The sequence below is a fragment of the Oenanthe melanoleuca genome, chromosome Z (genome assembly GCF_029582105.1).
Source record: "Oenanthe melanoleuca isolate GR-GAL-2019-014 chromosome Z, OMel1.0, whole genome shotgun sequence".
Taxonomy (NCBI): Eukaryota; Metazoa; Chordata; class Aves; order Passeriformes; family Muscicapidae; genus Oenanthe; species Oenanthe melanoleuca.
In genome coordinates, this window is record NC_079362.1 from 32,846,164 (window position 1) to 32,872,136 (window position 25,973).

Consider the following 25,973-nt stretch of genomic DNA (forward strand, 5'->3'; position numbering starts at 1 on the left):
CTCAAGTGAACTTCTAATTAAAAAAATCTCACATGGCATTATTTTGAACTTAGAGAAAAATCCATTTGACTCAAATTCAGGCAGACGAGCTGTTAAAATTACCACACTCTCGCAAAACAGCAGAAAAAAAAAGTATGCTAGCAGAGGGTGTGGCAGGGGAGATGTGGAAAATATTTTTATTTGTCAGTAGTCAGTGTTCTAGAAGAACTGAGATGACACATGAGGCAAATCCTCTTTTTAAACAATCCTGGGGTCTAACTATAATTTCTAAACTAGGAAAGTATTCTGTTAATTAATGCCATCCTACGCATGTGCCTGACTCCAAACATACAAGCTTCATGCAGCTCTGTATCTCTCCTAGAACTAAGGCAAACAGAGGTAAATACAAGTAAATACACTGAACAAATTACCTTGTCAGAAGGAACTGGGAATTCTGGATAGTCTGCTGACTGTTTTCTGTGTTAGATGTGTTGGTTGTTGTTGTAGATTGTGTCATAGTGGTGTTGACATTGATCGTGTTGGTGCGTCTGGTTGCATTGCGTGCAGTCTCCAGTTGCTGTCTTGCTGCCTGTGCATGTTGTCGTTCCAACTGCAGTTGCATCTGCAGCTGCTGTAACTGAGAAGCAGAAGGGCCAGAGGAGTTGAGCTGTCCTCCTGCAGAACGCCTCACACCTGACAGCTGGGATAAAAGCTCTGCCAAAGAAGAGAAAGCTTCTATGACTTAAGATCTTAAATGAGCATTACACAGCAGAATAAATACACCCTGAATTCCAGTGCATCAATTCACTTTTTTCAACTAACAACAAAACCCAGCTATGCTCAGAGACAACTGTGAAGATTGATGCCCATAAAGATTAAGATTAATTTATGCAGATTTAGTCCAAATAATAAGACTAGGTTTAAAGTGTCGACAATGACAGGAGAGCCAATCTACAGGCAGCCTGGCAAAAGATGTCCTCTGCAGACACACTCTGAAACTTCAAATCAAAATAGCTGTTAAGAAGCTTCCTTATTTTGGCTGTGGATGGTAACTTTTTTTTTCCTTTCAACGAGTGTTCCCTCAAAACACAATTATACCAGAGAGAAGCTGTACTGCAGCAAAGAGAGAAATATGTACCATTGCTTCAAACATTCAATAAAAGAAATTCAGTTAAGAAAACACATTAAATCACTGCTTCACATCAAAAGCATTCTCTATGAATTTTTACTTCTGCCACAAGCATGAAGAAAACCGCCTCTGTTATTAGGTCTTCCAATTCAGAAAGATGCATTGCTCCTTGCAAATTTTTATCCTCAAAGGTTTTTTTTTTAAATAAATATTAGCAGCGAGTTACTACTCAGTGCATTACTGCAGAATCTCTTCTATGCCCTGTGCAGAAGGTACTTCTCATGTCAGATACCTGCTGCAGTTGATGAAATGGCAGAGGAAGCAGGGGACAATCCTGCTCCTGTCCCTCTTCTCTGCATTAAAAAGTTACTATATAGGTCATGACAATTTTTCTTCCATTGCATTAACAAAACATAATCATTCTAAAGCAAGCTCTTTTTGAAGGAACAAATCAAAATATGAACTAGAGAGGTCAAGTAATTTTCACCAACACTGATAGCAGCACCAAAATCAACTAAATTTTAAGTACTAGAGAGTGCCAGAGGGGGGAAAAAGATTAAATGATGCTATAAACTTTAAATAGGAAAATCACTGTGATCTTTCCTATTTATTACTCCAGTAAAAAGGCAGATATGTTAAACTCACAGACAAGATTAAGATGTATTTATTCTCACTGTAAGCTAAAGCTTGGAATAATGAGAAGCAGTATTTTGGAAAGAGGTGTGAACTCAAAACAGTCCTGGAACAAGATGGACACCCAGCTCAGTGTGCTCTAAATACAGAAACACATCTTCCACCAAAACAGAATAGAATGCAGAAGAATGACATTTTATCCCACATTTAATGATGCTAAGTGGGAAGGTCCTGCAAGGCTGAAAACTAACTTCAGCCTTGTGATCTCACTTAACTTGTTTTTTCTCTTGATGGGCTACTTCTTCACAGCTAATTTAATGAGTTATATCAGGTCACACCAGGCCAGCAGAGGGCAGGCCAAGAGGACCATGATAAAGAAAGCACTGGATCCACAGCTCCCCTTCCAAGGGCAATGCCTCTTTAAGCCAGATGGCTGGCTACCTCCCCCTCAAGTAGACACAGACTGACAGTAGCAAGCTCCAGTTTGAGCACTGTGCCCCCTTCGCATCTGAAGTAAAGGTGGATTTGTGGCAGACATTCTGAGGTTTCCCCGACATACGGGCATGGACAAAGACCGTGGCATTAAAACGCTTCGGTTTCTACGCAAACTGTATTTGTTTTCACAACTGTCATCACTCTCCATTTTTAATTCCTTGTAAATAAAAGTTATTTTTACATCAAAGGTTAAAATAGCACAAACAAGTTTTTTCTGGGAATCCTAAAGACACAGCCTAATTATTTTCTGATGCTGACAGTAAGAACAACCTTTTCCTCTTCACCTGCCCTGTGGGATCCCATGCCTTTATGTGCAGCTTCTGAGCAGCACACAGCAGAGTAACAGGTGTCACCTTGCAATCTCCTTTCTCTGTGGAAGGAGGACAGTGGGGTAAAACTTGGGTTACAGCACTTACCAGCTATAGGATCCATGGCTTCTCTATTGCTTGGAGAATATGAACTCTGAGAAGACGAAAGCCCACCAGGGGAACTGGTAGTAAAGTGCATGTTTGATCTACGAGCACGGGGGCCTCCCAAACCCCGGCCTGGGTGGAACATCCTACGTACATGCCGAACGCCACTGGATTCATCGTAGCCAAGAAATTAAGGAAACAGAACTGTTTGGCACTGAGTACTAAATGACCACTAAAGGACATTTGATGGGTCAAACACTCAGGTGTACTTGATTCATTAAGTAATGATTTAACTTCTGAAGCAAAGCTGAGGTATACATTGGCTGTGCTAAAGATCAGACTTACTGATCTGGCAACTTCTTTTAAATCAAATTATTCTATGAAAACCCACACAAATCCATGTTTAGCCAAGCTTACTACTGAGACAGTAATTTCAGTTTTCCCTTCCCAATTCTTAAATTAAGTATCAAAAATAATAAAAACTGCAATTCCTATCAAAATAATTACCAAACTCCTTTTGACTTCTGACTTCATGCTTTTATCCAAAAAATTTCATCACTTCAGTCCTTATGAAACTGTAGGTTTCTGGAGTATTCAGCACATCCATCACACTCCTTTGTTTCACCTTTCTTCTTACAGCCAAAGAAATATCACTAATTCCAGTTATGACAATGATGCTTTTCATTTTTCTTTTTCCCTTACTTCCCCCTATCACACACTTGTATTTTGTCACTTTTCATATAAAGAACACTTTATAGGCTCTAATATAAATTTTGAAGTAATTAACAAATTTAAGGATTTTTTTTGTCATAAATCTTTTAACATTCATTCCTCCACGACAGTCCAGACGAGGCTTCTTCTTAAAAATCACTAGTATGACTCACTGGTGAAAAATGAAATAGCACAGGCTTTAATATTTTATTTTAGTGTTACTATAATTATCTTAGATCTCCATTCCTATGTTTTTTTATTTTTATAACAGTATGGTTACCACTCAAATGGTATCAATTTCTGTGTAAGGGTAGTGTCCAATGCACTTTTCATAAATCATGTTACAAGGCAGAACCTCATGATGTCATGGAGGTCAAGAACTTAAGACTGAAAGGAATGACTTGACTTCCCATGGCAAGAGAGCTTCTGGCTGTTACAAGACTTTACAGAACATTTGCTTCTTTCAAAACTGTTAGTTATGCTACAGTGTAAAACCTAACATCTTGGGTGTAAGAGGAAAACCTCCCTAGCACAGAACACACTTTGCTTAGTACAGAGCATCTTGCACCTCTAAGTGTGCCAATTGTGGATGCTCCTGGAGAAGAGTTGCTAAATTAGATGGAATATAGACCCAGTGTAGTTTGGCAAGCTTTCCATAACTAAACATGCTAGAACAGGACAGTATCTGTGGTTTTTGCAAGCAAACACAGGACTCTGGGGTAACCTTCCCAATCACACCTTTTAAAGTGTTTTGTGGTAAATGTCATTCTTCAAACACCAGCTAAGCATGCACTTGAATCTTATCAGCTATGCTAGAGTATGAAAACCTTACCTTTGCAAACCTTACCTTGTGACAAATATTTAAACTCAATAATCATGTGAAAACTATTTGTATGATTAATGCTGAAAAGATGCGTTTAGTGAATTTTCAGATATTTTCCTGCTAAACAAAGAAACTGGGTTTAAAGAGTTGTCCAAAGACTGTAGGAATAAATTACATACTTGCAATAGCTGCACAAGGTTTGTATTAAGAAATACATGTAGTGCTTTGGGACAACTTTAGGAAAAAAACCCCAAAAACAAAATTAACCAAACATGTATAATTAACAGCTGGTGGATGAGGCCACCCCTCAGAACTGCAGCAAATCCAACAGTAAAAGCTTACCTCAAACTGCAAAACGAAATTTTACTCTAGAAGAAGTGTAAGCCAAGAGCCTTCTCTATCTCCTTTTTGTATATGAAGGCAATTACAGGACACCGAGAATTGTTCTGTACACTTCAACTTCATACTCAGCAATATAATATATAAATAAATATAAATAATAAATAGTTTATATTAATATAATGGTGTATCATAGAGCGATGGTTCTTAATTCCTACACTGCCAGACTGTGAGTGAAATGGGGTATATATTCTCTTCCCTTTTTCCTGCCTTAGATCTCCCTGTTGCTAGATATGATGTACAGCCCAATGTCAAACAGTCACGTCAAGATACTTCTTACCAGGTTTTAGAAATTTGACAGCAGTGGACACCAACACACTACAGTACAAGCAGGAAATTCTACAGGAATTATCTGTGGGCATTGTATTCCCAAAACAGATTCATTTTGCTATGACTGATACTGAAACCTTACTCTGTATCTGAAAAAAAGATTGTCTTTTCTGGCTCAAATATTCCCTAAGTAAAAGTCATCTGGTGGTCATCTGGTACTACAGGAGAAAAAAATGCAGCAGTAGCCTGAATTCTAATTAAGTATCTTGTGCATTTCAGCAAGAAATTAATTTCATTCTGTAGCTGAGAAAATTTAAACTTCTTGCCTTACAGCTAAGCCAATGTTGGAAGACCGCAGTTAGAACTCTGGCACACTGGTATGTAGTTATGTAATTCTTGTTAGAAAAAGCCTAATTTGGCAGGTGCTATAAAAATCTCACAGCTGGTACAATGAGCAGAACTAAAGTGACACAAACTACATCAGCCATCAAGCAACACTTCAGGACTGTCCAAAGGCTGGGAAAGATCCAGTGGAAGATATTCTCCCCTCATCAATCTTATCCCACCTCCTCCAGAAAAGGAGGACTGCATGACTCCTGGCCACTGAGGACTCCAAGGACGCCTGGGATCAAGTTCTCATGGCCAGAACCACCACATTCAGCACCCTGTACCTCCTGAGTGCTGAGAGCTCTACTCCTGTCCCTGAGAAAGGCAAGTACAAGTAACTGCTTTCATTTGACTTCAACAAAAGTTTGTTTTTACAAAAACTTTACCAGTTTTTGTATCACTTTTTCATCATTCACTTTTCACAGAGACAATTTACACCCAAACTCCTTTAAACTGATCTAGTTTTTGCATAGGAATTAACCTGTGCATTTAGTCTATCCTGACCTTAAACCCTATTAATACTAACAAACTTAAATGCAATCAAATACAATCACAACTGAAGTGGAGCCATCACTTCAAATGCTATTTCCCCTCTATTAGTGCAATTATCTCTGTTTGATAGGGTTTGGATTTCTTTTCCCCCAACTGCTTGTTTTTACGTTATTCTTTGCTCCTTTTTAAAAATCTCTGAACAAAAAAGCCACTATCAAAGTTACAACGCAGTCTTTTTTTCTGATTGTTTAAATGCAACACACAGGAATAATTCAGAGATTACTTACTGTAGGGATGCTACATAGCTTGCATGTCATTAAATAAAAGCCCAGATCAAAAGATATTTTATCAGTTAATCCTAGGGAAGAAAAAAAAATTTAAAAGGAGACAAATATTCCTATAACAAGGATGAAAAAAATCCCAACAGTTGAAGCTCTTCAGCCATCAAGCATAGAGAAATGCCCGTAACTGGCTGGTAATGTAACTGAAGGACAACAGCCTTTTTCCCAGAAAATCTGAAGGTTTTCTGAGTTCTGTATTACAAAACATCAGTAACCCTACAAAATTATATTATTACAAGACTGTGTTTTAAATTATTAAGTTTAATTAAAGTCAAAAAGTTTACAATCTTTCATTACAAGCAGCTATGCTTGAATCATCTTCATGTTAAAAATACATACAGCACTGACTCCTAGCACCAAGAGTAATCATGAGGCAGAATACAACACAGTGTAAGTAGAACAAGACCTCTGTATGTCAAAATCCCTTAAATGTTTCTGCTGTTAGAGCAAAAAACACTCTCCAGTGTTTTACACTTTTACAGTCTGTGCATAGTTTGACAGCTACACCTTAATTTTTAAACTAGCAGATGAACCTTTTTGTTTTTGACATACATATCCTTAGCAGCCTAAATTCCAGGAAATCCAGAATATGACCCTTTGACTACAACAATCAAACCAAGTCATCATGACTACTAGGTGAAACAGTCTCTTTGCTGCAAATTGGAAAGGATATTAAATCTCTAGGAGCTCTGTGTTCCAGTGTAAGATGAGCTGCGAAGTCATCTGTTACGTGATTCGGATCCCCTCCAGGTAATGCTGCACATATTGGACAAATCTGAAATGACAAAGCAAGGAAAAACCTCAACTTTAGAAATATTACAAGAAACAGAACTTGTATCAAGCCAATCATTAGACATTGGCTATTATACTTTAAAATCACATTTTGGTATTCACAAACACCTGGATATCAACATATTCAATAAACTCAGAAAAATTACTTAAGTACAGACATTAATTTAGTCATCTTTTACTTTATGAATTTCATAATACTATGAAAACCAGAGCTAGAATTCTCAAAATCAATTTGCAATGTCTTCAAAGTTAGTATTTTTGCATGCCAGTTCTCCCACAGATCATGGAATCAAATCATACAGGAATGCTATTTGCTTGCTCGACACTCATCCCAGCAGAGTAATCAGAATGAAACTGCCCATATTTGCTAAGTATCAAGCTAAGACCATCCCACCCAGGCGGTGCAGGTTTGAGAGAGAAGGGCTGATCTCCACACCCATCTCCACGACAGTATTTTGAGAGCAGGTACTGAGGTCTCTCTTTGGTTTTGTGTTTCTTTTTTCACCACTTGACAGCTTTCGGTAGGTAGGTTTCGTTTGTTTTGCTTTTTAAACCAAGGTACAGTCAACTAAGCAAGCAAACTACCACTACTGCTGCCATAATTATGACTTGTTCTTTCCTTTTTTCATAGGTATAGTTAAGCTGTTGAACATATATCTCAGAAGATCTGCATGAGCATTTAAGAATAGCTGTATAAAAGAGCACACATCTGTTATACTTTCATGGAGGTGAGAACAAGGTCTTGAAATAAGTTTACTGTAAAATCTCAGCTGCTCTTGACAGGAACTGCTGCATATAATTCCGCTTTAACTTTAGTGGCCAGTCCTGAAAAGAAAACCAGGCATTTTAAAGGCCTTTTGCTACAACTCCTTCCCTCTTATTTTCAGTGTTCAGCATTGCTCTCCACAGATTTTTCACCACTACAGAAGCCAAGCAAACACCCTACAGGGCGTATCTTATCACAACATAATATAATAAATACTCAGCTATGCCAGCATACCATATAGCTACCCTGCAGAGATACAGAAATGGATGCGTATTGGACAGATGGTTCTGAATTCCCTAAACTTCATTACAGCTGTTTAATCTTCTCATACCAAGAGAACACAATACTTTCAAAGCAATCTTCTTTTATTTAAGCTACTCTGAGGAAGCAGAAACCCAGAATAAAAAGAACAACCCACTCCTGAAAGCAGAAAATCATCAGAGTTTTTTGTTAACATGATGAAGGTGTTATCAACTGTACATATTTGTGAATATACTCAGACCTCAGAAAAACAGTTAAGAAAAGGTTATAATGAATATTGAGTAAATAGGAATTGAAGTATCCCAACCCTAATTCTAAATATCAACTAAACTTTCAGGAACTCTTGACTAGGGAAAGTTACTCAAGTACTGTTACACACCAACAACAATTTAGTTAAGCATAACCTCTGATAGAGTCACAACAAAGATTGCTGGATCACTGATTAAGCATGACACAGCTAAAAATCATTGCTAATTATGACATGCATGAACCTTCTCTTGAATTTATGAACATTTATATTAAGAAATCACCATGCAACCCTGAAGGATGACGCTAAAGGCTGAGGTCAATGCCAGTCAGAACATCTGCCAGTTTCCAAAACTGTGCTTGTATTACTGCTTCCCCATTTGCATATAAAGTAAGCACTTCAAGTGACAGCACTTCTGTAACCTCAACAAGAGTCACTGGGATCTCAGAGGATGAACAGAGACATTAAGAGTGTCTAAGATTGTCCACTTCTTTAATGCAAAAAAAGCTCTCTCCAGTTTTATCATCATCATGTAAGTATCAACAATCTAATGCTTACAATTTACATGGAGCCTAGTTACTGCCTTCCCAAAGGTGAGAAAGCTGCTGCAGTGCAATGTAATAGCAGAATATTTGCATTTTTGTTAGGAACAAGACTGAAGAGACGGTATTTTATGAAGTCTCATAAATACTTTTTTTATTTACAGTGCTAGGGGACTTCTAGTTAAACATTGCATTTTACCTGGACGTGATAACTGACCTGAAACCTCAACATCAACAAAACAACTGTCATACTGATTCCCAGATTCCTCCGCCTTACAGCTAACTCTAACCATTGTCCCTGAACATTATATGGCTCAAGAAATACTGGTTCTTTAGAAGAGGAAGAGGACTCTTTGAATAGGAAGAGAGACATGCCCTTTAAGCGAGAGAGCAGCTGGGGTGCATTAAAAGCACAGTCTGGATGGAAGATAACCTGATGGAGACCCTACATGTTGGAATTAAGAAGAGAACAGGCAAAGGGGATGTTACAGGGGATGTTATAGGGGTTGTTTATCATAAGCCACCTCACCACAAGGAACAAACAGATGAAGCCCTCTAGAGGCATGGAGCAGCTGCCACACACTTGCAGGACCTGATCCTCATGGAGGTCTTCAACCACTCCAGTATGAGCAACACAGCATGACTGCAATCCAAGAGGCTCCTGGAGTGCACTCAGGCTAACTTCCTCTTCCAAGTGACAAAGAAGCACACGAGGAGATGTGCTATATAGGACTTCATAATTACGAACATGGAGGGGCTCAGTCAGGACATGAGGGTCAAAGAAAGTCATGGCTGTAGTGACCCTGACATAGCGCAGTTCGAGATCCTGAGGGCAGGGGAGAAAATGAAAAACAAGCTCATGACCCTGGACCTCAGCAAAGCAAACTTCAGCCTCTTAAAATATCTGCTCAGAGGAGTCCCACGGTATATGAACCTGGAGAGTAAAGGGGCCCCAAGAAAGGCTGTTAATATTGAAAGATCACTCTCCCTCAAACTCGAGAGTTCTCCATCCCAGAGAATATGAAGTTAGACAAAAATGCCAGGATGTCCACATGGATGATCAAGACACTCCTGGACAAACTGAAATACAAAATGAAAACAACAGAGGGGTTACCCTCCTAGGGTAAGCCATAGCGTAGCCTACCATAAGCATTATCTGAGTGTCACAGGCAAAGCTAAAGCCCAGATGGAACTGAATCAGGCAAGTAATGTCCAAGATAACAAGAAGATCTTCTAGAAATGCATAGGATATAAAGATAATTAGGGAAAATGTGGGCCCATTGTTCAAAAGATGTGAGGCCAAGTTACACAGGACACAGAAGAGGCTGAAGTACTGAATATCTCCTTTGTTATGGTCTTTACTGGTAAGACTGGTTTTTAGCAACTCCAGCCCCCAGAGAGTAGGGGTAAAGTCTGGAGCAGTAAAGACATTCCCCTGCTGGAAGAAGAGTAATCTGCAAAATACTTCTGTGAACTAGAATACTTAAACTCACAGGCTGTGATGGTGTGATACACCAAGAGGTGCTGAGGGAGATGGCAGATGCCCTTGTGAGCCTCCTTTCAACCTTTGAACAATCATGGTGATTGGGTGAGGTGCCTGAGGACAGGAGTAAAGTAAATTTTACTCCTATCTTAAAGACAGACAAGTATGAAGAAGACATAGGGAACTACAGGCTGGTCATCTTGCTTTGATCCCTGGGAAAGCGAGGAAATTACTGTTAACTATTTCTAGGCACTATTAAGACAAGAAAATCATCAACAGTAGTCAGCACTGGCTTTACAAAGAGGGAGACTAGCTTGACTAGCTTCCTAAATGTCAATGCATAAATGTCTGGCCTAGTAGATGACTGAATAGTAGAGTAAACTGCCTATCTGGACTTCAAGTAAGACCACTGACACTGCATTTCACAGGGTACTCCAAGATAAGTTGCTGATGCTCAGGCTGGATAAGCAGAGGGTAAGGTGGAGTGAAAACTGCCTCAATGGATGGGCTCAGAGGGTTGTGATAAGTGGGAATTCTGCTGATTACATAAAACTAGAAGGAGTGGCTGATATTTAGAGTGACCTTAAAAATCTGAAGAAATGGGATAACAGGAACCTCATGAAGGGGAAGTACGAAGTCTTGCACCTGGGCAGGAATAGCCCCAGGAACCAGCACACACTGGGGGCCACTCATATGGAAAACAGCTTTGCAGCAAAGGACCTGAGGTCCTGGTGGACCATGGGCCAACAGAGTGCTCCTGCAGCAAAGAAAGCCAGTGGTGTTCTGGGCTACTGCCAGAGAGCTGCCAGCAGGATGAGAGTTCGCCTTCACCCAGCACCAGTCCCAACTCTCAGCTCCACACATGCACACAATTGAAAAGAGCTCAGTAAAAGGTTACACAGAGGAATGGAGGAAAGGAGGAAAGATGAAACTGTTCAGTCTGGGGAAGGGCAGGCTAAACGGGGATGGATCTTAGGGATGTCCATGCATACCTCAAGGGAATCTGAATGGACAACGGAGCCATGCAGAGACAGGATGAGATACAGTGGGCACAACTTCAAACATAGGAGCTTCCTCATTCCTCAGCTGAAACATTTTTCACTGTGAGGATCACCAACCACTGGCATAAGTTAATCAGAAAGCTAACTGTGGAGTCACTAAAGAGCTGTCTGGACATGGTCCTGAGCAATCAACTGTATGAGGACCTGCTCAAGATGACCTGCAGAGGTCCCTTTCAGCCACATTCAGGACGTGATTCCTGCCTGCAGACACCTAATGCTGTTGTACTTACCAATGCTTATACCTGAGAAAAATCAGCAGAAAGCAAACTTATCTACATCACTTTGAATATAAAAATGGCACAATTTAACAGATGAAATTTTTTTTGCTTATTCTTTGAAAAACTGGGGCTGAAAAGCCTATAAAATAAAAATTATTCTGTCCCTATAAAGTTCCCTTACATCTCTAAAAATATATGTCTAAAATAAAAGACATCTTTGGAAGGAGATACTCAAATAAATACAAACTTAGTATGTAAGCATAAATAATTGTCTGAAAGCCTATAACCACAAACATTTAGAATCCATAGTATTTTCCTCTTCACTTGTCTTGTAGCAGCCCACTATCCCAGTAAGGGTACAGTACCCAAACAAATTTATGCGCATGAACACTAAAGGTTTACCACAAATGCCAGATTCTAAACTTAGCACAAACAGTAACAATTGTATTCAAGGATTAAAAGATTGTCCTTTATAATTGTTTGGAACAATGACATAACAATGTTGCAGACTCATGCATTAAAAAAAAAAATTTGTGTGATTTTTTTTTTTTTTTTTTTTTTTACACACATGTAACTCTTTCAGGAATCACCAGAGCAGCAGCTCTGGTGTCAAGAATCACAAATTTACGCTTTATATGTGGGGTTCTAGAAGTCACAACTGCAAACAAGGGTATCAAGTTTAAAAACCCAGGGTCTGTGAACACTCAGTGTCAGGGACATACCACTGACATCAAGTGGTGCAAATCATTATTGCAATACCAATTCATCAAACAAAACAAGGTCATCCAAATGCAGAACTTTCAATGGTTGATACTATGTTTGAAAGTTGCAAAGTTTAAGAAAACCTCAGAGAGACTGTAAAAATTGTGGTGTGTTGCCGAGTTAAGTAATATAACACGGTGAAACTGATTGTGAAGCAAACTCTTCTTGTGCTTCTAAGAAAGATCGTAACACCTTTGAATCCTAAAAAGGTGAACAAACACCTTTCCAGATCACCCCTTCACCCAAGTTCCTTACTAGGTTTGAAGAGTCATTCATTTTCTTCCACAGAATTCTCTGAAAATTAAGAAAACTAGAAGACTAGAATAGAGAACCTATTTATAACTAATTTCACACAATGCATTAGTGATGAGTAATCCACTTCAAGAACCACTTTTTTCCTAGGGCTCTAGGGTAAAACAGTTAACCACAAAGCAGCAGTCTCCATATCATTCTGCTAAACTGCTCACCCAGTTTCTCCTACTCCTAAGGTCAATCAAGACAGTGGGAGTTAACACCTCCAATTAAAGTATTTGTGTTGAAACTTGTTTAAGAAGTGCATATTAAACCACACTTACTGTCCTAATGGTTAGGGATGGGACAAAAACCCCTGCTTTGAGAAGAATACCCACTGCATAAAAAAAAAAGAATACCACGGCATAAAATAAGAGGTCCATTTAGAAGGCTATTAGAAAACATAACAAACTATCTGCATGTCTCTCTCTCTCTCTCTCTCTTACAGTTACAAAAGACCAGCATAGCTGTAAGCTTGCAGAACAATTACAAATTAATTATGAAAAGAGAGACACAGCTAGACAGAATACCTGAGAGAACTTTCTAAATCTCCTAAATATGGCAGACTTTACATCAGGACAACAAACAAAAACTGTAAGAGAAGAAAGCAAGTTCATTATATTATGATAACCATAAATCATAGAGGAATTTTTATGTCATTCCAAATGTAGGTTCTTTCTCTTCTGACAAAGCATTTAAATGAATACATGCTTCAAGAAAGAATAGACAATTTTTCAGAAATAAGACTATTTAAAATGCATTTCCACTATGAATGCAAGTTCTGAGGGTTCTTACCACTTCTGTTGATGTTTCTGCATGCTCAGAAGTAACATGTTCTTGAAGAGATGTTTCCGTATACCCCATTTTCCCACAATAAGGACAAGTGAAAGACTGTGGCTGCTCTACAGAGAAAGCTTCTCCACCATAGTACAAGTCTGCAACAGAAAGAGATTAAATAGAGGTAGCAATATCACCATTTGTTTTGTTCACACAAGCCTCTGTTTATAAATGTAATTTAGCAGGGAGTACAGTGAAGTAATTGTTCTTTTTCACTGAAATGGCTATATTCAGGAGGGGTTCAGTTACTGATGAAAAAAAACAGATTACATTTAATTTTCATTAGCACACATAACTTAGTTTTCTAATATTTACCAGGAAAAAGACTTCCATTATGATGTTGCTGATACTGCCAAACTTCTCCACCACTGTTCTTATCCCACATACAGGGTCAACTATGGTATTTTTCAATTATAAGATGGAATTTCAGAAGCTGAACTCCTGACAAAACCCCTAAATTTAGATAAAAATTTAGAAGTCCTTGGTGAAAAAGCAGTAAGTAGTTTCAGAAGTGTCTCAAATATACAACATAAAAGTTTGATAGAGAAAAAGGAATCTGGGTATCTGTTACACACCGGCTTCAACTTATAGGTGCATTGAATGTGAGCACTTCTGCATCCCTGATGAAAAGTAGGCACTTTTAAGTTGCTAACACAGAAGTTCCCCAAACTTAAGATGAACATTTATCAAACCATGCAAGAAGAGAATACTATTATCTCTCATCCTCTGCAGGTATTTTGTATTTTACAGGAAACATGAATAAGCTTCTCATTCACATCAATTTAAAAAAAGAAACAAACCACAATTAAAAAACCTCTACCTATAAAACTCACTGAGAATGAATGGATGAATGGATGAATGAATGAATGAATGAATGAACGAATTAATGAATGAATGTATTTTCAAGTAAGGCTCCAACTTCATAACTGAGCAAAGGGCCCAGAGTCTTGGAGACTCTGGAGTCTCCCATCTGGAGAGAGTTGTAAATAGATAAGCATGCACACAGAGTTATCTTTTCCTTAGATACACTGTTAGCTAGATCCAGATATCAAGAATTTTAGAAGTACAAACAGTTCTATCACAGAGGGAGGAGGTTTGACAAGACTGCCAAATCCTGTGCTGTTTGTAGTTTTCAAAGAATACAAAACATTTATTCACAAATAAAATAAAAATCTGAGTTCTTTGCAGTCTTCTGATTATACCTATGGCATGCTCTCCCACTCATATCTCCTTCCACATCCTTCTCATAATATACATCAGACATACATGAGAATGCCAAACAAATATGCCTTCCTCTGGCAAAAGAAATATTAGAAAATGCGTAGAAGTTAAAGCTGGCAAATCTAGATATTTTTCCTTTGTAAGCTTATACCTCCCTTACTTTTTCCTCTTCAACTTTTATCTCTCTTACAATCAAAATCTCTATTCTAATGTGAAATACAGATCACCAGATAAATTTGCCTTTAAATTAAAATCTAAGTTAAAAAAATCAAATGGTCTCATGAAACTTTGCCTCTGATTTTAGCACTGGAGGTACTGAATGAATATTTCTCCATCTGTTTTATTTTTACAAGCACATGAAAAATCCTAAAATTATGAACAGTCATGTCCTTGACTACCAAGGGGTCCTTTGCTAATGAAGATAACTAAGAATTAAAGGCAATATGGGAAAAAAAAGAAAACACCAGGCCTCCATGGCTGCAGAAATGAAGCATCCTACGATTGTTTACTGTTTTCATTTACAAATCTGTAAGTTTAAAATGCAATATGCCCATGATACAAGAATTGTCTTTTTTGACCACAAAGAAATCTGTCAGATATTAAAATCTTGGTTCATTTCAAAGACGAAGCAGGAATCCATAATTCTTCAAACTTCTTTAGGCCTCTAAAGCCCTCTGTTCAAGATGTTTAGAAAGACAAGAAGAAGCATTTACTTAAAAAATAAAACCAGATTCAGTTGCATCCCTCTAGGATAAGATTCATGACCCATATTCCTCATGAATTAAGGGAAGAACACAAAGGAGTAGAAGTATTAGAACACTGTCTCATGAGGACCCAATAATAGTTTATGAAGTCAATTTTCAAGCACAATAGTGTTTAGATATTATAGCTTTTCCTAGGTGAGGAAAAAACTCCAAGGAAACAACCGGAATCAAATGTGAAAATGCAACCAAAAATATCAGCAGTTTTGCTTTTTTATCCATCTATAGCTACAACTAAACTTAAATTTATACTTAATATTAAAATCTAACCAGCACATTATTAGAATTGGAATAAGGTTAGTGACAAAACAGAATTATCACAGAATTCCTTAGATAAAAATCAATCTTTCAAATACGTATCTGTTCAGGACTACATTTTCTAACAGCTTGTACTTTTTGTTAAGACACAATTCTTTACAAGGGTAAAGAGCAGTATGGAATTTTAGTTTCACTTTTCTTCATGTAAGTAATGTAATTTCAATGTGATCTATACATATAGATAAAAATATTGGTATTACATGAGTTGTAGTGTATTCACTTAGACTCCTTCAATGTTTGGAGAAATCAAATGGTGGCAGCACACCACAAAACAAAATAAAGTATATATATTCTTGTATCATTTACCAAGCAGTCATCTTACCCTCAAAGCTGCTGCAAACAAACTATGATGTTCAGACTTAGCATGATACACATTCAGCACACATACACATGTTCTAGTATGTGAAAAACAAAACCAAACCAAAAAAACCCAGAAAAGTTTCAAACTGAATACTGGTGAATCCAGTCAATCCCACACTACACATTATTAGAGTACCCATAATTTAACTGGTTCCCTCTGCTTAGGAATTGGGCACAAGAAGTGGCAGGATCTTCTGTCACACAAGCACCAAGCTGACAAGTGAAGGCACTTCTGAACCAAGGAAGGTTCTGAAGGTACTTCAATGAAAGTATGATTTTGGCAAAGAATCCTTTTTGTATTTTTGTATTACTTTATTTGTCAGCACAGCCACTTTAAAATGACGTTGTAATGGGCAACCTACATGCTTAGACCCTAAAACATCCTAACAGTTTAAAATGCTTTTTTAGGTAAAATGAAACTAGGCAATTTGCTGTGAACTTCTCCATTGTCCTGACAAATTGATCTACAAAGAGCACAAAAGTACAGTGGCTGCCTGGTAAGCACATTCCTGTTCTTTACACAGAGATATTACAATTCTACTCTTTGGCCCCTCTAAATAAACTGATTGGATTTGTGCTTTAAAGGCCACTTCTCATTACATATGAGACTTCATACTTTATTTTAAGCTCTGTCCCTCTTACAGAAGGATATCACTCTTGGTGTGTGTTGTAGCATTTTTTCCAGTATCTCCTGTGGGGGCTGAGGAACAACAGCATTGTCATTGTTCTGGATCCCATCTTGCTTCCAAATTAACATATATATATAGGTTATATACTGACTCCTGAAAGATAAATACGGCAACCAGATGGTGCAAGAATGAACACACACAACCAGAAAACACTAGAGCTTTTTACTTGTTTCCTGTGTTCTCATACTAGCTCCTATACTAGTCTGTATCTCAAAAAAAAAAAACAGAACGTGTCAAGCTGACAACAAAAGCTCTTACAGAGTACCTGAAAAGGTCCATCTTCTTGCGCCATATTCTGCAACATTATTACAGTATCTAGGAACTCTAGAAACTGATCATAGCTTTGATGGAGATAAATAGTATGTGATTTTTTCTATGCTGAAAGGATCATTCATGTTGTTCAATGTCCACCACAAATAACTTGGCTGCAGCTTCAGGCAGAGTACTTAAGTGAACTCAACAGATACCTGTGTCTACACAGTGCTGGCCAGAGTGGTGGTGGGATTTAATGGTACAGGGTCCTCATCATCAGTAGCAGATGGATTTTGGGCAAACAACTCACTGATCCCCACTCTTAAAATCAGAAAAATGACAGTGACTTCCTCTGAAGTGCTTGAATCAGTTTTGAATCAGATTCCCCACTCTGCTTCCTTTTCCTTGATAAAATACCCATTTTTTCACTAGCTGTCGACCTTCCTTCTTATCATAAGCAAAACCTGCAAGTTTACTGCTATTAAAGAATTTTCATACTTCTGAAACAAACCTGTCTACAGATCAAAGTACTGAAGTTTGTCAATAGCCAAGTAAACGACAATTCACACACCTAGTTGCACTAACAGCCTTCCAATTTGTGCTACTAATGACATCTTCCTTAAGAAAATTCCCTACTCATCGTCATACATTACAAACACTCTCTTTCATTTGACTTCCCACATCACCAGCAAACTACTGAAGACTACTAGTTCTGTGCTTGTGCTGGTTTCAGCTGGGATAGAGAAAATTTTCTTCACAGTGTGAAATACAGGGCTATCTTTTGGATTTGTGTTGAACACAGGACTGATAATAGCAAGATGCTTTTGTTATTGCTGAGCAGGGCTTACACAGAGCCAAGGCCTTTACTGCTTTTTTTAACTGATACAATAGTGAAGAAGTTGGGATGCATGGGAGATTGGGAGGAGATACATCCAGGACAGGTCACCCTAACTGATCAAAGGGAGATTCTGGACCATATTGACACCATGCTCAGGATATAAAGTATATGAGGGGGGGGGGGAAAGGAGGAAGAGGGGACATTAGAAGTGATGTTTTTTGTCTTCCCAATTTCTTGGTTTAATTTAGGTTTGCCAGTTTTAATATACTCAATTTCTCTTTGATATAGGATTTAGGAATAAAAACAAGGCAAGCCGAAAACTTAAAAGGGTATAAAGAGGAAATTTATTAAGAACACAGAGAAAAAGAGAAATTATTCAGAGTAAGATTTCCAGATCACTGCCACCTTCCACATTTCCTAACAACTTCATATATACAGACACTTCAGTCAGTCTTTCACTTAAATAATCATTTCAGTTCACTTTAGAGACAGAAGTTCTTTCTTGCTTTGGCTATAGGGTTCTTTTCCAAGAGAAGAATAAAGTTCTCTTGTGTCTTCACTTTCACAATTTGTATCTGGCCTGGGAAAATCTGTAAATCATGAAACTCGTCCCATCTTCACAGTCTTTCCAGAGCTGTGTTATGGGTCACGTCAAACTCATGGGGTATTACTTTTCAGGTCAAGCTGTTCAAAGGCAAAAGTTCTTCATCTCCTTTTCCCACCAAATGTCTCTGTTCATCTTTCCAGTCTCCAGAACAGAAACCTCCTTTCCCTCGAGGCAAAGGATCCTTTTCTCAAACACTTCCACCCCGTCATGTGTTTCTCCACAATTTATAGGAATTTACAGTGTAATCCAGTCTATCCCATTTTTTCAGCCGATCTTTTCATGGTACCTCCTCAATCCCTTCCCATCTGGAAACTTGGCTCTTACTTCACTGACTTTAGCATACTTTCTGCTTTATTCCTCTCATTCAAGGGAGGTCAGGAGATCTGCGGTCTTATCCAAGCATTGGAAGGGTTAAAATTGCACACAGAAGGTGAAAGGAGTTGGGTCAGGCCATGCAGGAGCAGTGCCAGGATTTCAGGCTGCGCAGGCTGTGTGAGGAAGGCTGGATGAAACAACAGAGCTCAGCAAGTGAATGTGGGGGGGGTCTTGGCTGGAACAGAGCCCAGCTGCATTTCCCCCAAGCTACATGGGCAGCTGGGGGGCTTTGCCTCCCCACGGCTGCTCCGAGACGGCAGTAGGGCCCTTGCCGAGATGCGGCCACACTGAGGGGAAGCTAGGATCCTAGCAAAGGTCTCTCTTTCCCCTGGCCATCAGGGCCCCTAGTTGAAAACCAGGGGGCTTTGGTGGCTCCCCCACCCCTGCCCGGTCAGGCTGCATGGGGAGGGGGCCAGGCTGGCTGGCCTTACCTCCACACAAGCTGGAAGTCAAAAGAGAAAGTTTTCACTTTTACCGATGTGATTCACGGGGGCGAAGTAACTTTTTAATTGGTTTCCCAGGCTGTCAATTATTAAATTACCCTTCTGATTGGTTCCAGCAACTCACAGAGGAAGTTCCTATAGAGAAAAACCCCTGCATATGTCTGTGTGTGTGCCTGTGCTCCAACTCCTAGATTATTTCCATGCAAAAACAGCACACCATTGGGCAAGATGGGGCCCTGTTCTCCAGAGGTATCTGACCACCTGCCTGCCTGTGAGAAGCACTGAGTGAATTCCTTGTTTTGCTCTGCTTATGAGCAACGTTTCTGCTTTCCCTATTAAATGGTCTTTGTCTCAAAACAAGTTTTCAGCTTTTACTTTTCCAATTATCTCCCTGATTCCGCTGGTGGGGAGCGAGCAAATAGCTGTATGGGGCTTGGCTGCTGTCTGTGAATAAACCACAACAGTATCACTTAGCCACCAATTTTACCCTTGAGATTATTTTTTCTCAGACATTAATACCCACTAATACAACTATCCTAACAACCCTGATTCAGGTAACTTTAGACTACTTCTACCATTTATTATTGGTTTTCTAATTAAATTTAACATTTCTTAGCACCTGATTTTTTATATGTTCCTCAAAGTCACTTCTTGGTCACACAAGGCCCTTCGAAAAGTCACCAGCTTCTTTAAGCATCTGTACAATACTGTTAACGTATATGCCTTTATGTATATTCTACAGGGAACTCTAAAATCAAAACATTTTATGAATGATGTCACAGATCTTCCTGAACTCTAAAGAATATGTCATTCATCAATTTTCCCAATCCATTCTCCCCTCTGTAAGTTTACAAGGTCAGTAGTAATTCAGTGCCATCAGACTTTGCTGTGGCTCACAATTTGGAGATATTAATTGTTCAGCAGAGTTAATCAAACTAGAAGTCTTCCTGTAGTGCTCAGCTGCAGTATTTTCTTTCCTCATAATAGCTCTTTGAGAGCAGTGCTTGGATATCAAGCCATATGAAATTTATAGATCTTGTTTTCTTATTCTCACTTAGAGAATAAACAGCATGAACACCAAGCAATATAGAAGTTACCCATCTCAATACTTCACTGTGAACCTTCTTCATGCATACTCAAATAGTAAAAAATAAGCCCTCTGTGTCTCTACAACATACACACATAAAAAGCATTAAGCCAAAGGTACATTTATAGAAGACATCCAAAAAGAACGTAATTCTTAATAATTCTGTTTCTGACTTCAGGCATTTAAAAAAAAGCATAGTTTAGAACAAGTTCTCATTGTAATACACAGAAATCTTTGACATTTAACGTTAGTATGTTTCAGTTTTCTTACCCCTGTGATTAGTATTTATTACTTACAGCAATGCTGTCTTATAGCCCATGTTTAATATCCAAAAATAACTGTTCCTAACAGGTTAAGAAGTTTCAGCTGTGCATTTGAAACAGTGACCTTAATCCCCAATACTGTAAAGAGGAAAAAAGAAAAGCCTGACAAGAAACATGTAAGTTAAAATAGGGGCATGTATTTTTGATAATACACTAAATTATTTCCTTTAAACCACAGACTCCCACAATCTGGATTTCTGAAGTCCTGACCAGGCTCAGGGCAAGGGAGCCCTGAGAATTGAAATAAAATTGAAGATATATAAAGGTTGTTTTAAAAAACTGTATGTTTCTATACGTAGCTATTCTCTAAACTTTAGACCAATAAAGTATAAATTTTACTTTTGTTCTAATCAAAAAGGTAAAGAACTTAGGACTTCTTTTATTAGTTTTTGAGAAATCATCATATTTAAAGCATTCAAAAAATGAAGATTACAGCTGCAGCCACTAGAAAAAAGTACTGAAATGACAGTCCCATGTGCTTGACATCAGAAGAAAATACATGTCCAGCATCAGCAACACCACAGATAGGTGGATTGTTACAAAATCATTTCTCACAAGTTATAACCTGTTTCAACTACAATGCAACAGAAACAACAAGCTGGATAGAACGCAAGAACAATTATTTATTATTTATTTTAAATATTGACCAGGCTTTACAGTTAGAAATAACTCTTGGATTAGGAGATCTACAAAGGAATTCCAAAAAGATCACAAAAAGACTCTTTGTCTCTCATACTCGTTGCAGCTCATAATTTTACCTTTTCTGAAGTCTCACAAAAACCACAAATGAATGACCTTCCTACAAAATGTCACCAGGATTTTTTTTCTGCTTGTAGACTGTGGCATTTTTAACAGCAGTCACTGTTATTAAGTATATTTATTATCTGATAATCTGCTGTAAATCAGACCAAAACAACAAAATCAGAAATACATGTGCAGCAGTTTAAAAAAAAAAATACATCAGTTCTTCTATCAAAGAAAACATGCCTGCTTATTAGAACTCAAGAACCTGGCCCTTACTTTTAGTGCACTAATGGGGTAAGTGATTAATAATTAGAAACATGAAAATTGGCATTATGTTTGTGGACACAGTATAACAACAAATTACCGGAGTTTGAAATTATCACTTACCAAAATCTACTCTTGTTAGTATGCACTGCATTGGGTGGTCAGTTGTATGCCTTGTTGTCGTTGCACCACTTTCATAACAAGTTGCACACAGATCGTAATCGTAGCAAATTAAACACTTGTACCGACGACCTCGAAAATTTCCTTTTAAACATGCATCACAGCTGACACCTGCAAACAAATAAAATTGCTTTAAGACAGCAACAAATACACTTATTTTTTATGAGGAAGATTTGTTGCTATTGCATCTCAATAACTAAACAGAGCCAACCATGTCTGACAAGTGCAGCTGACACAAGACGCAATTTTTAAGTGCATTTATGTCTTTAAAAGACACCACTCACCCAAAATTAGGATCTTGAATTCTTGAAGTAAAGCAGACTCAAATACATGAAATAATAACAGGTTAAGTTTTAAAAGCTCGTTGGCTGCATCTTCCTGCAGACACCTTTACCTCCTAGTATTGACTGGTATTTTGAATGTCCAGTCTGGAATTGTGACACTTTTAAGGTAATTGTGAAACAGCTTACTGAGAGGAAAGAAAACAACAACCAAATCAACCACTGCCAAAAATGTACTAGCTTTCCAGCCTTTAATTCAATACTTCCTAATATTTTACTTCAGAGTAACAATATAGCCAGACATTTCAAGTAGTGTAGAAATGAGGACTTTTTCCCATGTTTTCTTAACTTAGCCTGCATCAGTTTTCTCCATTTTTATTCTCCCTTTAGCTCATTCTTTGCAATGTAAAGTAGCCACACTGCATGTGAATCTGAGAAAGGTTTTATAGCTTCAAGAAGTTTTCATTTTTCCGTGTATGATTTCAGCTCTCTCTGGGTTGCCTAGTTAAGTTCAGAAGTAACATAATCTTGTAACCTGCAAAGGCTAACACAAATGTCTTTCAATGGCAGCAGCAAATTAAGGGCCTTCATGAAAGAAACCAGTGTGTACAACCAAAGCAGGATTTGGATCAACACCTTCTTTCAGCATCATTAAGATTTCTTCTTCATAGTTTGGTAAAAGCACAGACAATTTTAGAGCAAACTGCCAAAACAGAAGAGTTAGATTAACCATATCCCTATTTTTTCTAAGCCTAGTTGTCAGAGCACTGGTGTGAGTTACAAAGTATTTTTGCACAATTTTTGCATTTTTTTTTTTTTACTACTCCACTCTGCAGCATCTAACATAAGCATTACCACAAGTAATTCAGAAACATCAATAAGCAATTCTGTTATTCATCTCCCCAACTTGTTCAAACAATTGCATCATTAAATTTAGAGGAACAGTGAGCAAAGTAATTTTACCACTTTTGCTTTTAGTTTCTTCACCTACTGGAACAGCTTGAAGTACTAATAGCTTCTAATGTCCAAGCATGGTGCTTATATGAATATGGAACCTATTTTTCATTCATCTCACTGCTTATCTATTCTGCAAGCATCTCTCTACATGGAACAGCATATCAGAAGAAAGTATCTTCAGAATCTTTGCTAATAGCTGAACTATGTTTTGAGGATGGCATGTAACCATCCTCAAAGTTAGTTTGGTTACGTTAAAAAAGGAAAAAAAAAGGTCTTTCTCACTTTACTTACTTTTACCTGAAGTTTCATACATAAACTATGAAGGATTTTTAACAATCTCATGATTTAGACACTGATAGCAGGCTAATTTCTGAGAGCACTTGTGAGGCCTTGGGTTTTAGCTTTTATATTTTTCAGATTCTGCTGCTTGAAACTTCACATTAGATGTTAGTAAGTTCTCTTCTCAGGTTAGACAAAACAATCTCTTCCCAGCTAGACAATCAAGGACACCAATTACCCAAAAAGCATAAACAATGGCAAAGAGCCAAGCCAAGGGGTTGACACTTCATAACCTGAAGCTGTGGTTGGACATTTGACCCCAATACTTGGATGAATCAAAACTTATAAAAATGTAAATCTCATAACCAGAATGCATCTTGGATTTGACTTGGGTGTAGCTCTGGCCAGGCTCTTGCACTGCCCAAGGTTCAACCTTTCAATAAATACCTGTTTCATTCCTTTTGCTCTATCTAGTCTCTGTTCCAGATCAGCCTTTCCAGGCATCACTTCGCTTGCTAACGCTTAGTCTCAATTTCACTGCTTCAGTTGGTTTGTTTGCTTTTTTCCTCCCACACAGAGACCCACAAAATTCTACCTATGCACATGCAGATCTCCCCAACAATGGATATTGTACACACAACACTTAGCAGCTACTGGCAGCAGCACTTGTTGACTACTAAACTTTCTAGAAAACAGCTGATCAGCAAGTTAGACATCACACTGAAATAATCAGACTGGTTTAACCTATGTCAGACAAAAACAGCTTTCCAACCGAAGTATTAACCCATGCTTCTCCAGGAAGTAGTATTTTTCCCACTCTTCTCATTTAAGCTTGGAACAACTGATTCAATGCAGATGTAAGCCTCTTTGCAAGAAACTCCTGTCATGTGTTCTCTCAAACATTTACATCATTCCTACTTGAAGACAGACATTTTTAAAAAGCTCTCATTTACATGTTTTCTTCATATCAATACTTCTCCACATTATTCCAAACTGCAATCTCAATTTATGATGTGACATTAACTTTGGTGAAATTCAGCCATAAAGATAAACGACAACAATGCTTGTATTTAAAACTTCAGAACATTTGGTGTGAGACTCTACTAGTCTTCAAAAAACAGATGGAATTGTTACATGTTACTTATGATCAATTATTAGAACATCTAAAATCTATTTCAAACAGAAAAAAACTAAGAATAGCATAACACATCCCTATGGCTGGTGAAGTCAGACCAAGAGACAGCAGTGTTCTTTCTACATCTCTCAAAGGTGGTATTTTACAACAGCCACCACATTTGCTGCTCTAAGGAACAGGCTGGCAGCAAGGGATGTACGAGGTTATACTTAAATCCTTATCCATAGCAGAGAATGAAAACTGCAAAGAGGAAAATAATTAAATTGAAATTTAGGAGTTCAACACATGGTTAAATTTCCAGACGTCCCCTTGAATCCAGTAGGATCTCTTTCCCTGAAATTATATTATTTATTTTTCCCTTTTCATAACAGTCTAAGCAAAGTCAGGCTTGACAGTTGTTCCTGTTCTTCTTCAAGCCTATAACTTGGCTGCCAAAATCTTGACTACCTACCCAACACGTGATCTAGAAACAGAAATAACCAAATAATTTTTCCCCACCTTATTCTTTCTCCTATAACAAAAGCTTTTGATTTTAATTTTTTACACTTTAATCTTTACATCAACTTAAATTCCAAAAATTCATTCTGCACAAACCTCAAACCCCCAAAGATAACATTTTATTTAGCACAGTGTGTCTTTCAGTATGTGTCTATCCACATTTCCCTGCATTTACCTTACATTTCCAATGCTGGTTTTGTGAAAAATCTCCCCACATTCTGGAGAAGTTCACTTTAAAGCAGGGAAGAAAAGCACAGAACCAGCCTAAAGAAAAGCATGAACAATTTATGACAACTATTCAGATACACTTCTGACTTGCAAGAACTGTTACTATTAACTTCTGAAATAATCACAGACTAATAAATCCTAATAGCCTCGAACACCTTGCTGCTCAGTGAGAACTTCTGATTCACATTATGGAAAATATTGGCCTGGAATGGTAAGAGTAAGAAATATCCATTTTAGTTACAGATTACATCATCTTTGATATTGGAGGCAACCTCAAATTTCGTTCTACTTTGATACTGCTATACAACACACACTGTATAACACAGATCACGTCTAATTAAGACCTGTCTGACCAGTGTAAACTGCTCTTTTAATGCAACACTGGTCCACCAGAGGGCAGCATTGTGCTAAAAGCCTAAGAACTTTGGTTCACCTTAAACTATCAAACATTAGGTTCTGAAAGTTTCTTCAGAAGTATTCCCTTGCAGTATCAACTCTCAAATCTCCCTAGCTTCACACTGAGTGACTTGAGTCAGCCCATACCTAAGAGTCTCTTTAAAAAAGTATGTTCCACCCCTTCACCACAGAAATCTTAGTACATTTACATGAAGCTCACATCTTTTCAACCAGGTGAATTACTTCAGCATTTTACATGTAGCATGCTGAATGGTCTATTGAGTGATTCTAGGAAAAAACAGGTAAAAAATGATGTTCTTTCCCAACATCTTTCATATTTTAGTCCTAATAGCCAAACATAATTTGATCTTATGACACAGACAGTCATAAGATCAAAACCACTGA

General features: G+C 38.0%; 1 protein-coding gene across 1 annotated transcript in view; it reads right to left on the reverse strand.

Annotated features, from left to right (window-relative positions):
- The window catches only part of KCMF1 (potassium channel modulatory factor 1), a 44,615-nt gene that overhangs the window by 1,143 nt on the left and 17,499 nt on the right, over positions 1-25,973 (reverse strand). Inside the window, exons 2-6 of the mRNA XM_056514641.1 lie at positions 21,738-21,905; positions 13,291-13,430; positions 6,746-6,847; positions 2,653-2,827; positions 411-693 (exon numbers count right to left, since the gene is read on the reverse strand). Of these exons, the coding sequence (XP_056370616.1) occupies positions 411-693; positions 2,653-2,827; positions 6,746-6,847; positions 13,291-13,430; positions 21,738-21,905 (868 nt within the window). The remainder of the gene's footprint in view (positions 1-410; positions 694-2,652; positions 2,828-6,745; positions 6,848-13,290; positions 13,431-21,737; positions 21,906-25,973) is intronic.